We start from the raw sequence: 16,205 nt of genomic DNA, 5'->3' as shown, positions 1-16,205 counted from the left end.
GTCCGTCCTTTTGTATTGTAATGGGCAGTATATTCTGTGATTATACTGTATCGTTACCGACAGTAGGTAAAGTAAATCCTTCAGGAAGGTAACAGATGGCGGGCCAAACGTGTCGCTTGTCCTCCACTATTCCTGAACGCGTTCTCTGGATCATTCCGAGCCCAAGGAGACCGGATGCACTGTATCCAAATATGACCAGTGTTCTGTGCTCACGCTCCGCCAGCATACAGGCCACCTCTCATTGTCTGTCCATCTCTTCAGTTGTTAGTCAAACGGAGAGATAGATGCCCTGATTAGCGGTTGCAGAGTGACAGAGGGAGATAGCGGGTGAGTTGCTCGGCTGAACCAACCGCTGGTCCCCTTTGACTAAAACTGTCCGGCAGCAATGACAGTGATATACATTCGCTCTGGGCATCCGTCGCGCCGGGTAGCCTCGACAACCTGTCTGACAGTCTGTTTGTCTGTCCGTTTGGTGCCATGTCCCTACAACGTACCTTCCGGAACACCGCTAACGTCACCGCTGGCAACCGTGACAGGGTCGGGAAACCTGTCAGTCAGTTCTCTGGGTGAGTCAAGGTGTCAAGTGTGGCTGTCACCTGTCGTTCACCTGCAACCTGCCTTCCGGCACTTTCCAGGCCTGCTCTGGTGGAGCCCATTACTGTCCTCACCCGGGGCAGGGAATAACAGGTCATCGACAGGTTTTGGGGCCAGTTTATGTAGAATGTGCTGTGATTATAAAATAATTTGCTACTACCTTTAGGTCATCTTTACAAAACAATATTCTTCAGGCCTCAAATGTTAGAGAAATTGATACAGAACTAAAATGGTGCCACTTGTACTGTGCCACGAATTGGTTCAAGTTCGAATTATATACATTCGTCGACATTTGCCAGGCAATCAAAGTAGGTTTTTTCATGAGTATGTATGATACTGGGGTCTTCTTCGCTGTACATGGTAGAGCCATAATCACCCATTGACAAACTCTTGGCGTTGGTCTGGTTGTTTTTACTCACTGTCAGCGACAGCCTCTTGGGAGCTGTTGGTGCGAGAGCAGGGCGAGTTCTCCTTTGAGACAGAGTCCTCTGAGGCTGGTGCTGGAGACAACATGCTTGACACAGAGTTCACGTCAACGCTAATGGCTTCACCAACAGTCTAATGAGGATGCAGGGCAATGCTGTTGGCTGTGTACTTCTTGGGCGGTGCACGGTCATGCATGTGATATGCGATAACCAGGCAGGCCAATCTGGGCGACTCGCGCTCGTTATAGACGTGTGGTGGTGTCATCCGACAGGAGAATTCAACCGTTTCAACAACAAAGCAAAAAACGCCTCGCTAACGTAGAAGCTATTGTGAGCAGATGTTTAGACTGCAGCATGTTCTGCCTCAAAGCCACCCAAGCAACAACAAATAATGTAGGCCTACTTTAAGTATGCGGAAATACAAACACACTTTTATGTACAGTATATCGATACTGTCAATGAGTATGTGAATGTACAAAATCTGTGCACTTTAAGTTGGTACACTTGAAGTAGGAAAAAGAACAACAAACATGTATTGAGCTCTCATTCAATACAGTCAATTGCGAGTCTACTCTTTCTCTGCTAGAGCAGGGTCATTCTGTGCGAGAGTCTACGAAAAGACGTGGAGGGAAAAAAGTATATTGAGTCATACAAGGCTTTTGCGAGAGAAACGGCATGTAACCAAAGCTGTGCGCCGTGAAAGTGATCCTTCTGCCAAACAATCAAAGACCACAGAGACTCAGACTAACTAGGGGGGCACAATGTTGCATGCCACTGTTGCCAAAAGGTTTTTGACTCTGAATACTGTTTGCCTGCACAGTGTACCCCGTGTGTGTCGCTTTCACATTGTCGCGCTGTGTCACTACTGTGGCCACACTCATTCGTGTTTGTTACAAGTGTGAGTCACTAGGTCATAAGCCCCTTGTGAGACGATTGTAAACATGAACATGCATTAAGAAGACTCCATAAGAGTTCGTCCTATTCGTGAAGGATGGGGTTAGGGCTCGGGTTAGTGTTATCATGAGACGAGATAAGAGTTAGTTCATAAGTAATATGGCCCTTATCGACATTAATATGGGTTAACAAGACTTACTAAATGACTAAGGCTTTACCTGGGTCGAAAGTGTGGTCATGTGCCGTGTTCATTTTGTTTGTCTCAAACGTTTTAAGATCAGGTCACAGACCATAGCTGTTTGGACCCGATGTTTCTCTCGGGCAAAGCATGAACGTGCGAGCCCTAAACTGTGTCCATCCTCCCCAGAAACTGGCCGTGTGGCAGCTTGCGGCCCCGGAAGCAGCCCATGCATGAAAAGCCAATATGCTTAAGATTCGGAAGGGAGCGAGAGCCAGGGAGGAAGTATCGGCGCGTTTGCTGGTAGGTGAACGGGGCCGAGCCAGGACGAGAATGAGTGGCACTCAGCCATCGTGACCCGTACAAAAACCACAAAGCCAAACTCGGCCTGATCAGGAATCGGGCTCATTCGTCCAGCCTGAGGTAACGGAAGCTGTGGGTTTTCGACGAAGCGACCAAACTCTATGATATGGGCTTCGAATGGCTCCGTCTGTGTCTCCTGACTGATTGGCCGTTCCACGGTTTGAGATTGTACCTACTGGTGCGACCGCTGTGTTTTAACCCCACGTGAACCGTGTCTGAATGCTGCTGGCCCGAACCCAGATCTACTCCCAAGCCCCAGGCCGTGCGTGTGTGTGCGTGTGAAGGGCCCGTCTCTATACTCCAGAAGCTGCCATTCGGTTGTGTCACGTGCAAGCGTGTTATCATGATGATCCCCCCCCCGCTCCCCCCCCTGCCCCCCCCTCTCCCCCTTGTCACTTCTCGTGCTCTCTGCATCTTCTAATGTTCCCGACCCTTACTCCTCTCTTCGCAGTGCCTCTCACGCAGCCTCTCCATGCTTCCAATCCTTCGGCATTCTCCATTCTGGGTCTGGCCCTGCCTCTGTTGTAGAATCCCATCGTCAATTCTTAATTCCATTCCTTTCTCCTCCTTTTTGCACCCATACTTGCTCTCTCTCTCTCTTTCTGTCCCCCCTCCACCTCCTCTCCAATGTATGCCCCCGAGACCCCATCACCCCCCTCCCCTCTCATCGGCAGACCTTGGGGAAGTTTCATTATGTAACAGGCCCGTGTGCAGTATAACACTGCCGCAAACCCATGCTTGAATAATTCACCCACACTGCTAAATAAAGCCTGTGAGTACATATCATGCATGCAGATACCCAGTGCCCTGCTCGCCCCCTCTCTCTCTCTCTCTCTCTCTCTCTCTCTCTCTCTCTCTCTCTTTCTCTCCCTCTCTCTCTCTCTCTCTCCCTCTCTCTCTCTGAGGGTTATCGCAGCATCAACATCAACAACCATCCTACCCCCCACCTCCACCTCCACCCCCCCTCCCGCCTCCCACACACACACCCACATCTCCAGGGGGGCTGGCCTCCACCAATGAGCAACTGTGACACTGATGTCACTACAACACATGTACACACACACACACGCACACACAAACACAAGCACATGCATGATAAACAATGGCCATAAGACAACAGGGCCAAGCGAAACACGCCAACCAGCGCGTCTTCCAAGTCTTTCATTAGGAGCGAGCAGACCATAATAGTCCTGTTTCAGCAGGTTCATAATCTAGTTCACGACACCAAAAAAATCCCAGCGTCCCAAATCTGAACCTAAACATTCATCCCATGCTAAAAGTAGTCCCCCCCCCTCAACCCCCCCCCCCCCTTCCCCCCCACAAACACCGTCTAAAAACAGCCGGCGGTGGTTGGGTGCGTCAAACGGAGCACGGTGAGCGGCTGATGTAAGTAGGTCTCCATCGATCACCCTCTGACACTGGGCTTACAGCTCGGCAAACATCGGCAGAGGAGAGCGCCGTTCAGCACCGCGCAGGGGACGGGCGATTCCTCCCAAGGAAATCTAATATGCCGAGGGAGGGGGGGGGGGTTTGGGGGGGTTTTGGGGGGGCTTCTCTTAAACCGTTACGCCCCAGCCATCCGGGAGGAAGCCCCCGTGTGCTGACCGACTGCCTAAATCCAGCGGTGCTATTTACGGACGGGTCGGCGTCATTCACGAAGGGGTCGGCCGCCACGCGGTGGTCTCGTCCTGAGGAGACGTTCCGTCGGCGAGGGTATCTGCTCATGGACGACGACGACAACAACCGAAAGAGGGCATTCAATGCGCTGGGAACGGCGGGGAGATAGAGCGAGCGCTAACACAGATAATGTCCTAGAATCACACTTAGGAATGTAGGACACTCGGTGGCTGTGTGTGTGTGGGGGGGAGGGGGGGTGGCGGGGTGGCGGCGGTGGTGGTGGTGGGGGGGGGGGGGGTAGTTCCCCAGAGAGGTCCAGGCAGGAGAAAGAGGCCAACTGGGCAGAGGCTCTGCCTCCTCTCCTGGACCGAAAGCCTTGGCGTGCCCTCCGGTCAAAGACAGCCATCCCGGGTCTGGATGACTGACATCGATATTCCTCCCCATCCCTCCCCCTAACCCCCTAACCCCACCCCAGATCACTGGCTCTCAACAGGTTGATGCAGCGACCAACCCACCCAGGGCGGGGGCGAGAATCGAACCAGGCGTGTCATCCTCCTCTGGGTCCGTGTTTGCCGTCACGTGCTGGGGACAAACGGCTCGCGCCGTCCCATCCTGGGGGAGAGATCCTACTTCCATACGTCTTCTCACGTGTCTAGATCGCGTCGATGGGCCTCGACATCAGCGCGTGTCCCGTCCGAGTCTGTTTGCGTTTTGGAGTCATCGAGAGAGCGACAACAGAAATGGCTGATTAACAAATCCACGTCATGGGAGAAAGGCTGAGGATGACATAAGGATGATTCACTTGGGAGGCACTGCTGTTGCGGGCCGTGGGGGGAAAATCTGTTTAACGGGGACAAGACTCCCATTTCCGCTCGCAACTTCACAGGAAATTTGATGCGCGGTTATTTATTCATGTGTCTTTGTGCACAATACAATTCCTAAATTATACATAAAGTCCAGCTATATTTAATTCCTGCTTCCTTGCAAGATTGATAGGGGAAAAAAAAAGGTTTAGGCAGTGGGGAAGTGCTTTTCTCTGGCGATGAGGTCGACCCTGTCAACACTTTCATGACATGATGACAGACTGACTCTAAGGAACAGGGGTGTCCCGGCAACCGAGACAATGTCCCAACGACAGCATTTGAATCCATTGTGGAAAGCCATGCTGAAAATGTCATCGAAGTACACTCTGCGCGAGGACACATCTTTCACGTGGACTGCACGGCAATGGTTCCCATCCAACTTTCCCTTTCTTCAAACGAACAAGCCATCCTTCCCCGTCTCCATAACGACCGTGAACAGAAACGGCTCAGACGCTAAAGGCCCACCAAGAGAACGCCGACGGTGACGCCGACGATGACAAGTAGGCCCAGTGGTGACCCGATCACAAAGGAACCGCCGTCATTAAGCGTGAGACAGGCTCATAAGCACCCTCCGCCGATCTCTTCCTTCTCGCCGCTCGACCCGTTAGGTGGTTCTCAACCCTGCCCCCAGGGACCCCCTGTCCGGCTTGTTCTAGATGTTTCCCTGCTCCAACACACCTGATTCAAATGCATGTTCGTTACCAGGCTTCTACCGAGCTAGATAACGACCCTTTTATTGGAATCAGGTGTGTTGGAGCAGGGAAACATCTCAAACATGCAGGACAGGGGGTCCCTGAGGAGCAGGGTTGAGAACCACTGCGTTAGGGCATAGCGGCACAATGTCACCGCAGTACTGAATGGTTTCCAGGTGGTTCCGACACCCGACACACGCAGGAGTGTGCCAGGGCAGACGGTGAAGGCATGACACGGCGGCATCAGCAGGAAGGTGTGAATGTATTTGTGCGTCGTCATGGCACCTTGAGAGCTCCGTTACGGGCCAGTGCGCTCCGGACACAAGTCGAGGGATTAACACAGGCCAACTCACCTGTTGCATTGCTCGTCATTTTCTTGTGTTGAATCTGTGTGCCGTGCGCAAAGTCGCACACTTGATCCGGTCCCTCTGGCCTGTCACTCTGAAGTGGATACTCATTTATGGGAGTAGGCACACAGTATTAAACAATTATTGTGATAAACAAAGTGATTGTGACATTAAAGGCTTAGAGAACCCTCTCATTCGACAAATTGAAAATGGTTGATTTTGCCATTTTGGGTCAACTCTTTCCTAATGAATGTAATGAACAAAATGCACATTTTAGGCCATATTTAGGCTGCTATATTACAGTCTTGGCTTTAAAAGATCGACTAAACCTCTGTGTCACTCAGGATGCTCTGGGATAAGTCACACCAACAAATCCGTTGATGTTATGTGTCAACAGCAGGTCGGAGCAAGAATAGTACTAGAAAAAAAGTATATTCACACCTAAAAGGCTGAGGGTACCACGTTTTTAAAGCAGACTACCAATTGCTGTTCAATGTAGAATTCGACATGTGCGACTCCAAAGACAGTGATTTATCCCTACAGCTCTATTGAGTTTAATGTACTGGTTGACATGATTACGCGTGCGGTGAGCCACAACCTGATACGGGCTTTACAGTTGAACGCTACGATCGATATTGTAAATAGATTTTGTTCAATTTAATAGTGTTCATAGGCCCCGTTCCTACATATAGTCTGAAGATTATAAACGTATAGGCATGCGTCATATCTCAATCAGGCGCCACAGAGGAATGTTGGTGAATTTATCTATTCTCAAATTGAACTGAAAGTAAAAACCAATGACTCAACTAATATTGACTTAACCTACTCACCAACAGTCAAAACTGCCACATCAATTGCCAACGTAGATCGCTTCCACCCCCCTCCCCCATTATGAAGATACACGTATTCACAAGCGCCCTCTATCTCGGTGCCAGCGAAATCCTGCTGCATCACTGCTTCAACCGCAAAGACCAACACGGCAACTATGCCTTATCTACCGCCTGCTGCCTGTCCAGGATGAAAGTCAATCAAATGGTCACGAAGACTTAAACATGGCTGAGAAAATAATTTCCCCATACCCCATTCTGGACCACCACACTACCTTTCAATGTTTATCAACATCACAGCTTCATTGCAAAAAATACAATTATTTATATATTTCTAATAACCCACATCACAAACATCCATATGAGAAGACATACGCAATACAACCCAACCGATAGGCCTTATTCGCAATCGCAATTGATACAATAGGTTAAACATTAGTCGCACATCCACAGCCTTGTAATAAAACCAAATAGGATTAACTCACATTTTACTACCCGGTCGGTGGCGTTTAAGACCATGTCAACGTTAGACATCTTCATGGGCAGTGACTGTCTCGAGGCAAACGCGTTTGTATCCCTTCTTGCAGAAGTGACTCTTTATTCTCGACGTGTTTTCGCGGTTGCGAGATGCGGTTGGTGCAGTGGCATCACTTGGATGCGTCCCTGTATCACTGCCTGAGCTGGGGATGACTGCTATACCCTGTATGGGTGGATGCTGCTGTGCTGTGCTAAGCTGTCGTGTGGGGGAGGATGGAGAGCACGGAATGGGAGGGGGCGGAGAAAAAGAAAAAAAGAGAGAGAGAGAGAGAGAGAGAGAGAGAGAGAGAGAGAGAGAGAGAGAGAGAGAGAGAGAGAGAGAGAGAGAGAGAGAGAGGGAGGGAGGGAGAGAGAGAGAGAGAGAGAGAGAGAGAGGGAGAGAGAGAGAGAGAGAGAGGATCTTCTCAGGAGATCCTCACTGCGCGCTGCACCACCCCGACATGGCGATGAAGGGAACTCCCACGCAAATTGTTCACGGGGCTGCCTGATGCTGCCATCAGGTGGAGGCAAAGCCGGGGTTTCCCAGTTACACGCGCGCGCTATGTTTTGGTATTCTGTCCGTGAGACGGGATGGGGTGGGCATGCCTGTTCAATTGTCTTGGTGAGGAATAAGGGCTGAATGCATCAATTGAAGCTTGTGGGTCCGAAAGCAACGTCGTGAACGTCACAACGAAGAAGAAATTGTACACCTACAGCTTAACCTTATTAGCACTCGGTAAATGTTATTATGATAATATATGGACAACGTATAGGCCAGATATATTGTAGGCAATAGCGCTAAATCTAACGGATCTAACGGCTGTATGTCGACTAATGGCGTAACATCACGAAAATATAAGAGTGGGTAGCCTAGCTAGGCTAATGTGAATCCCATTATAATCGAATAATTAGCCTGAATCCGCTATTTTGTGGTCATGAATGAATGCAAAGTCTTAACTGACAAACAAACTGCCTTGAAAATAATTTCCTCATAAACGTCATATTGCAGTCTAATGATGCTGTGACCCAATTGTCCATTAGGTTTATATTTGACATTGACTGACAGCAATATAATTAGATATTAAGTATAATCACTTATAAAGGCTGCACACATTTTTATTTCTATTTTATACCATGAGCATCATTTCAATTACATTTACGTTTCAAAGCAGTGCTGTGCTAGGAATGTTGAATCATGGGCTCCTTGATCACCCAGTTTTTATGTAGATAATTTAGTACAAGTCCCCTTTATGATGGCCCTTTATTCTTATTTCATTTAACCTACTTATCATTTCTGAACTCTTAATTGAGCATATATACATATTTTGATCTGGTTTGTGACATGGTGATATGTTTTTTTTGTGTTTCTCTGTGGCTGTCTTGTCTTCTTGTCTGGACTGGAGCTGTTAAAAGGCCTCTTTGGGCCAATAAATACTGGCCTTGATTAATGGGACATTCATGATGTTTCAAATTTGTAGGCCAACTGTCCACCTGGTTGATGCTGCCACTGAACCGAGACCCGCAACACATCGACGTTTCGAAATATGATGACGTAATGGGGAAGTAATATGGGCACGTGAGCATCAGAACTGGACCACGGAGCAATGCTAGAAGGGGGCCTGGTCTGATGAATCACCTTTTCTTTTACATCGTGAGGGCGGCCGGGTGCGTGTGCGTCGCTGGGAACACATGGCACCAGGATGCACTATGGGCGCCGAAAATGGCTGCCGAGGTGGGCTCTCCTGCCAAAGTAAATTCCTTGTCTGTGCAAACTTTCATGGCGAATAAACACCAATTCTGATTCTGATTCTGACAGAAGGCAACCTGGCATTGAATGCTTAGTAAAATGACAGTAAAATGCTTAGGGCAACGTTCTGGTGGGAAACCTTGAGTCTTGCCATTCATGTGGATGTTCCTTTGACTTGTACCACTTGCCTATGTCCATGTACACCCTTTCATAGAAACGGGATTCCCTGATGGCAGTGGCGTCTTTCAGCAGGTTCATGCGCCCTGCAACAAAGCAAAACATTGTCAGGAATGGTTTGAGGAACACAACGAGGTCAAGGTGTTGACTTAGCCTCCAAATTCCCCTGATTTGAATCCAATCAAACACATGTGGGATGTCCTGGACAAACAAGTACAAACCATGGAGGCCCCACTTCGCAAACCAACATTAAATTTAGTCATTTAGCAGACGCTCTTATCCAGAGCGACTTACAGTAAGTACAGGGACATTCCCCCAAGGCAAGTAGGGTGAAGTGCCCAAGGACACAACGCCATTTTGCACGGACAGGATTCGATCCGGCAACCTTCTGATTACTAGCCCGATTCCCTAACCGCTCAGCCACCTGACTCCCTGAACTTACAAGATTAAAAGGATCGGCTCGTATAGACTTGTTGCCGGATACAACGGCACACCTTCAGAGGTAGCATCCATGCCTGTTTTGGCAGCAAAAGAGGGACCTGCAAATGATTAGGCAGCCTGGTCATAATGTTAGGGCTGATCGGTTAAATGCTTTCCAAAATATGCGTCATGTAAGAGGAACCTATACCAAAAATCACAATCTTTTAAATGTATTAAGGGCATTGTTTTCAAAGGTGAGTGAAAGTTCCAACGTAGCATTTTAAAATGTCGAAAGATTGTGCAACACATCTCAAATCTTTGATTAACACCAACCAGAGATATCAGTGATTTTTTTGTGTGTGCGTGATTTCCTCTACAAACGTGCCATACCGGACATGGTCTCGTCTGTCTCACTTTTTCATTGGTTGCATCACTGCTTTGCCGAGAAGTGATGCGGTGCCCCTTCAACGCAGGAGCCAGAGGAAGTAACCCGGTTTGACGCTCGGTGTATTTCAGTTTCGCCCTGACATCAAGTTGCTACGCAGTCATCAGCTACATTCTATCCAGTTAGCTACGATTTACGAGTTGTTATATACATAGTAAGGTCATTCTAACTCAGGGTTACATTCGTGTCGACGGATTGTATCAGTCGTTGCGCATATTCGTTAACGTTAGTTCCTACATTGACAGAAGCACAACAATGGCCCTGAAAAGAATTCACAAGGTAAGGAAGTACTAGCGTTAGCTAGCTAGCTAGCTGGCCGATAAATCGCGGCTGTGTTGGCCTTGCCGCCGATGATGCACGGAGTAGGCATCAAGCTATCATTAAGTAGCTAGCATGCAATATATCCGACCGAATAGCAAATCGTAAATAGTGCTTAGCGGAAATGTAGCCAATACCAGAAAAACACAGCCGTCCTTTCATGGCCAAACGTGAACTACCACTACTAGCTAACATGTGATCGAGTTAGCAAATGTCAACCCGACTAGCCGTCAAACCTAACGAATGTTGTCTTGGTTAGTTAGCAGTTACCGACGACGACACGACCTGGCCATGATTAGCCAGCAGTTGACGGTATCGTTAGGCTACCTAGCCAACTTGTTTGCGAGCAAGGGAGGGGGTAGTGTTATTTTGCTAGCTAACAAGCTAATGAATGCCCTAGCACTAGTCTTGAGTCCTGCCAGGTACGCTCGCTAACTAACATAGCGTTAGCTAGATAACTCGTCGAAATTCCGACGACAATGGTTAGAACTATTTACCAGTAGTAACGTTAGATTCACAGTCTTAGGCATCTTAAAATTGAAATGCGAGAGTACTAATTATGTTAGTTAGTAGTAGGGTGGCTAGTTAAGCATTAAACAAAAACGTCGCTGGGCTTACGATTAGTAATGATGATATAATCGGAGAGCTATCATTGTCATAAATTAACGTCGCTCTTAAACAAGCTCCAGAATCCTTTCTTGCCAGGCTAATTCATTGTTACCTGGTTATCTAGTTTAACTTGCCTAGACAATTAGCTAGCGTCTACAACGAACATTCTATAAGGGAGTTGTTAGTAACAACATACATATCTAACCTATGTAATATAATGATACTATATAGTTTGTAAAGTGAATGAAAGTGTGCTTACGGCATTATCTGTGTACGTCTTCAGGAATTAAATGATTTGGCTCGTGACCCACCTGCTCAGTGCTCTGCTGGACCTGTGGGAGATGATAGTAAGTCACTTCAAGTCTACTATCTGTTATTACAATTGGTGGTTACCATATCATCCCGTTTGTGTAGTCTATAGTAGGCCTACATAAATTGAATTACAATCCAAAAGAACACCCTTGCACAGAAATGTGTTGTCATCTTTAGAAGAAACCAAAATATGAGACGACAGTATATGGGTAGTTTATATTATGGTACTCGTGTTCATTGATTGACATTGTTTTCCCTGTGTCACCACTAGTGTTTCACTGGCAGGCCACAATAATGGGACCTGTAAGTATGTCTTCTTGCTTAAGTCATTGAAGCTCATATTAAGCTATTGAAGCAACTTCTTCCATATGCTTGGGTGGTGCATTGAAAGCCTTGTTTTCTTGGGCAGAATGACAGTCCGTACCAGGGTGGCGTCTTCTTCTTGACCATCCACTTCCCCACTGATTACCCGTTCAAACCACCAAAGGTACATGGCTCGGAAATGCCTTCTGCCTTAAAGACACTGACACAAAATCCAACCGGTTGGTTTCATAGTAGATGAAGACGATTACGTTTCCCCAGTTGGCAGTCAGGACCAATGCGATTGGGTAGGACTCCGATCACATGACTCCTGAGGATGTGTTGGGCCTGACTGTTGTTCTCGTCTCTGTGCAAAGGTTGCGTTCACCACACGAATCTATCACCCAAACATCAACAGCAACGGCAGCATCTGTCTGGACATCCTGAGGTCACAGTGGTCGCCAGCGCTCACCATCTCTAAAGGTAGGCCCCAAGGAGGAGTTGGTGTTAGTTATCTTATGTTTTTAAATTGTGCCAATCGGACATATGTAAAATATATATATATATATATATATATATATATATATATATATATATATATATATATATATAATAATTAAAAAATATATACATTTGCGTATCACCTCTGGGTTTACAGTCTTTGTTGATATGCACCACTTATTTAAACGTCTGCAATCCCGGGTTTAGAATCTCCCCCCCCCCCTTTTTTTGTTTGTTTGTTTGACTTTTCAAAATGCATCGAACACACAGACGTGCGTTTGTGATGGTGGCCAGTAATCCTCCAGTTACACCCCCACGAGTTCCTCTGAGGCTTTGGGCCTCAAACTGGCAACCTTGCTAATACCAGCTCGCTTCTCCACCCTTGAGGCAACACCCCCAGCTAGTTCACCTGGTTGAACGTTTGTATTATTGGGATCCAAAATGTCTCCAATGCAAAATGTCCCCCCCCCCCCCACCACCGAGGGAGTAATGCGATTTGTATCCCTGCCCTGTATTGACTAGCGTACGTGACTAGCGTATTGACTAGCGTACGTGGCCGAGCTGTGTAGAGTCTACAGTTGTTGCTCCTGTTGCAGTCCTCCTATCCATCTGCTCCCTGCTGTGTGACCCGAACCCAGATGACCCACTAGTGCCCGAGATCGCCCGCATCTACAAGACAGACAGACCAAAGTAGGTTCCGATCCCTTTCACTTGATATGTCAAGACCTAATGGCTCCATTGATGGCGTATATATGGCTGAGTGACACAGAGTGTAAGCATCTGGGAAGCTTATGCGCTCCTGCATTCAATTAGGTAATAATCTGCGTACCCCTGACCCAGTCGCTGATGGAAGAGTCAAGGAAATAACAACAGAAGTGTATTCTTAACCACAAACATAAGGAAAAACATGCAACTCACCCTCAACAACCTCACAACATTCATTTGGTTTGCTACCTTTACTGATTTGCACAGCTTTTGACAGACTCTTTGAGGGCAAGGGTCTAGATGTTACAGTTCTTAAAATATGACAACAAGCCCCCCCCCCCCCCCCCCCCCCAATGGCAGTTGACCATGTGTGACTGTGGCCGTGTGTTATCGTGAAGACCAGGCCAGACCTGTATTCTGTTTTGTGTATTTTACAAAATGATTAATGCGGTATTTCCTGTCCTCACAGGTACAACAAAATAGCTCGGGAATGGACGCAGAAATATGCAATGTAGCCCTCGTGCCAGAGCGAGGGAGAATCCGCCTTTTCTATTGGAAGGCTCGGGAGCTTTGAACGTAAAACAAGAAAAGTCTGTTGGGGGTTTTCGTGTCGGTTTCCATAGGAATGATTTCTTCGAGCCACACCCTCTCTGTTCCCACGCACTTGACCTCTCACCCCCCTCTGAACCTGTACAGCTGCCATTTTGTACATAGTTCAGATTGCAAATCGTATACCTGGCCCATTCCTGCTGTCTGTGTCTGCCACAAAGCCCCCCCCCCCCCCCCAAACACACACACATGTAGGAACACTCATAATGTGTAAAATTAGCAAACAACAAAAAAAACCATTCCCTTTCTTTTGTACCAACGTAGGGGTTGCTTTTCAGACATTGGCGAATTTTATGTCTGTGTCTTGTTTCTCATTGATGTTTCTTCCCCAATCTGTGTTGTCCTGTGAGATGATTTAGATAGGGACAGTGAAGAGGTGGGACTTGAACAATACACTTATTATTATTTTTTTTTATTATATATTTTTTCTTCTCCTGTCCCAGTCTGTTATGATAAAACGCCTTCAGCCTCACACTATGGTTCTGGAAAACTCTAGGACATGTTCTCCACATGGTAAGAGGATGTCCAGGACCAGCCTCGCCCCTCACCACTCTTTTAACCACCCGTCATCTCGATAGTAGCTTATGAGAACCCAGGGAGCTCTCTGCAGTGTACATGGGGGCACAGCAGAGTAATGAGATGGATGTCTTTGGATGAAAGTATCTGAATTTGACATCCAGGTGTGTTTTTTTTTTTTTTTTCTCTCCACCTTAGTTGGTCAGATGGCATGTGATGTTGAAATTTTGTACAGAAAAAAAGACAACCATTGTGATTTTGTTTTCTTTTTTTTTTTTTTTGCCTTGTTTTCACAGTCAGTGCAGTTTTGGGGTTTTTCCACCAGGTTCACACCGTTGCGTATTTTGACGGGCCCGTCTGCAGAGTTTAGAGCGTAGCAGGATATGCTCGTTCGTAGCCCCCCCCCTCCCCCCCTGCAGGATGACTGTCCTGATTGGTCAGTTGAGCTGTTCACAAGTTTTGTGTCTGTATTTTGGCAAGGTAAAACTTGGCGGTGGCCATTTTTGGAAAGTGAGTCAAACGCACTCGTACGCGGGGATCGTGTTGAAACGCTCCGCACAGTCCGTCAAAATACACACATGTGAAACAGGCCCTGGGGGCGTTGGGACATATCTGTCCCCCCCCCCCCCCCCCCCTTTGCGGTTAGCCAGAAGTGTGTTTTGATCCAGTTCAAATGTATTGTCAAGTTGGGAGTTATACACATTTTGTGACTGAACAGTACTATTCAGCTTTATCACATTTTTACAAACTTCTTTTCTCATGTTTTTCCAAATCATCGTCCAGAAGGGTAAAGATTTGACTCTGGTAAACAATAGGAAAGAATGTTGCATGCAAAAATTAAAAAAAAAAAAAAACCTAAGGAGCTAAATAATATGCTTCATGCCAGTAGAACACCAGAAGAATACAACAATATTTTAACCGTTTAACCATTCAAGAGGACAACGTTGAAGGAGACCTATATGATCGGGTGTGGTGTTCAGGTATTTTTATTTCAAAGAAAGTGAACTCTCATTATTCTGAAATCACACTTTGTATATTTGAGCTGCCATTGTTGACTTAGAAGCTCCAATGACCCGTTATCGCAATCTCTCAGATCTCTGGACTGAAATGGTTTCAGACAGGAAAAACCTGTATATTTAATTACCTGAGAGCTCATGGAGCTTGTGTGTTGATTAAACTGTGTAATAAACATGATTATTAAACTTGGGATTTTCTTTTTTCCATTTGATAAAACATGTATTTGTTAGAAAATATTTGACTGGTATTCCCCCAGAAATGTTCAAACACAAACAATAATAGGGTTTTGATTTAAATGTATTCTGTCTAATAGTATTTAGCATTTTGTGGCAGACCGACTACTATTTTGGGTAAATCTCTAAACTCAACATTTTCAATTCTTGGGGACCGTTTGCCAAAACAACTACTCATAAAGCACCAGTTGAAATGGGCAACATGCATTTTTCACATGTCAACGGGTATCTAGAATACCCTACATGATCCAGTCATTTAGGATGTTTCTTGGAGTGAAATAGTGTACATAAAAGCACAGAGCGTAGAACAAAGTACTGTATTACCTTGATTACAGTTCAACTGTTTTACAATTTGTCCTCACTGTAGTTAAGTTTTTTTCTGTTGTCAAAGAAAAGGATTTAAGAATGACTGCCACTAGATGGCGGTCTGTCACTGGTTAAGGTTATAACAGCCTGGGTTTTTCCCCAAGTTCCTGCAAAGATAAATATTTCATCCAAACGCCACCGTGAGTTGATCGATTTACTACTTTTTCTTTTTGTAAAGACGTGGGAGTGAAATAGATAACCCACCATTGTTATACATCTATTGGCATTCATGAATCTACATTTATGTAGCAATGACAGGCTCGGGCGGGCTACCGACAGTTGCATGTGTGCGTGAGTGTGTAGAGAGAACCTACCCATTGTAGCAGAGCCTACTTCCCCTTCACAATATAGAGTTGCTTGAGACACGGCCAAATATTTCTCCCGGAACCAGGCCATGTGGTCCTTGATGAAAGAGTAGACCACGGAGTGTGTGTAGTGTCTGCTAGAAATAGAGAGGAAAACACGAAAACAACCACCTCTCCTGGAACATGGGATTCTCGCAGTAAACCACGTGGTTGGAGATGAATTTGGGTTAGTGGATGAGAGGCGAGATGCGGGGAGATTAGAGTTAGAGAAGGACAAGGTACACACAGTGAGGTTGGGGTTAGAGGAGG

The 16,205-nt window shown here is 46.6% G+C and overlaps 2 protein-coding genes across 2 annotated transcripts in view; one reads left to right on the top strand and one right to left on the bottom strand.

Annotated features, from left to right (window-relative positions):
* The window catches only part of LOC146246012 (protein phosphatase 3 catalytic subunit alpha-like), a 28,096-nt gene extending 20,634 nt beyond the window's left edge, over nt 1-7,462 (bottom strand). The window contains exon 1 of the mRNA XM_084683725.1: nt 7,286-7,462. Within this exon, the coding sequence (XP_084539851.1) occupies nt 7,286-7,340 (55 nt within the window). The 5' untranslated portion in view covers nt 7,341-7,462. The remainder of the gene's footprint in view (nt 1-7,285) is intronic.
* A 2,627-nt stretch (nt 7,463-10,089) lies between these two features.
* Nucleotides 10,090-15,177, top strand: LOC146246011 (ubiquitin-conjugating enzyme E2 D2-like). Its single transcript, XM_084683661.1, has 7 exons — nt 10,090-10,384; nt 11,316-11,379; nt 11,616-11,647; nt 11,754-11,831; nt 12,022-12,127; nt 12,742-12,835; nt 13,320-15,177. Exons 1-7 carry the CDS (start codon nt 10,361-10,363, stop codon nt 13,363-13,365), a joined length of 444 nt encoding a protein of 147 aa, XP_084539787.1. The 5' UTR covers nt 10,090-10,360; the 3' UTR covers nt 13,366-15,177.
* Nucleotides 15,178-16,205: the final 1,028 nt, after the last annotated feature.

Source organism: Hypomesus nipponensis, chromosome 20 (assembly GCF_054491055.1).
Source record: "Hypomesus nipponensis isolate SF chromosome 20, ASM5449105v1, whole genome shotgun sequence".
Classification (NCBI taxonomy): Eukaryota; Metazoa; Chordata; class Actinopteri; order Osmeriformes; family Osmeridae; genus Hypomesus; species Hypomesus nipponensis.
Note: the sequence above shows the minus strand (reverse complement) of the source record. Positions and strands in the feature narration are given on the sequence as shown.

Bases quoted from the DNA above. Each gene is read 5' to 3' on its own strand.
- LOC146246011 (XM_084683661.1), top strand. From the start codon at position 10,361: ATGGCCCTGAAAAGAATTCACAAG. The intron at 11,380-11,615 runs GTAAGTCACTTC...TGTCACCACTAG, and splicing joins TGGACCTGTGGGAGATGATA to TGTTTCACTGGCAGGCCACA. The intron at 12,836-13,319 runs GTAGGTTCCGAT...CTGTCCTCACAG, and splicing joins TACAAGACAGACAGACCAAA to GTACAACAAAATAGCTCGGG.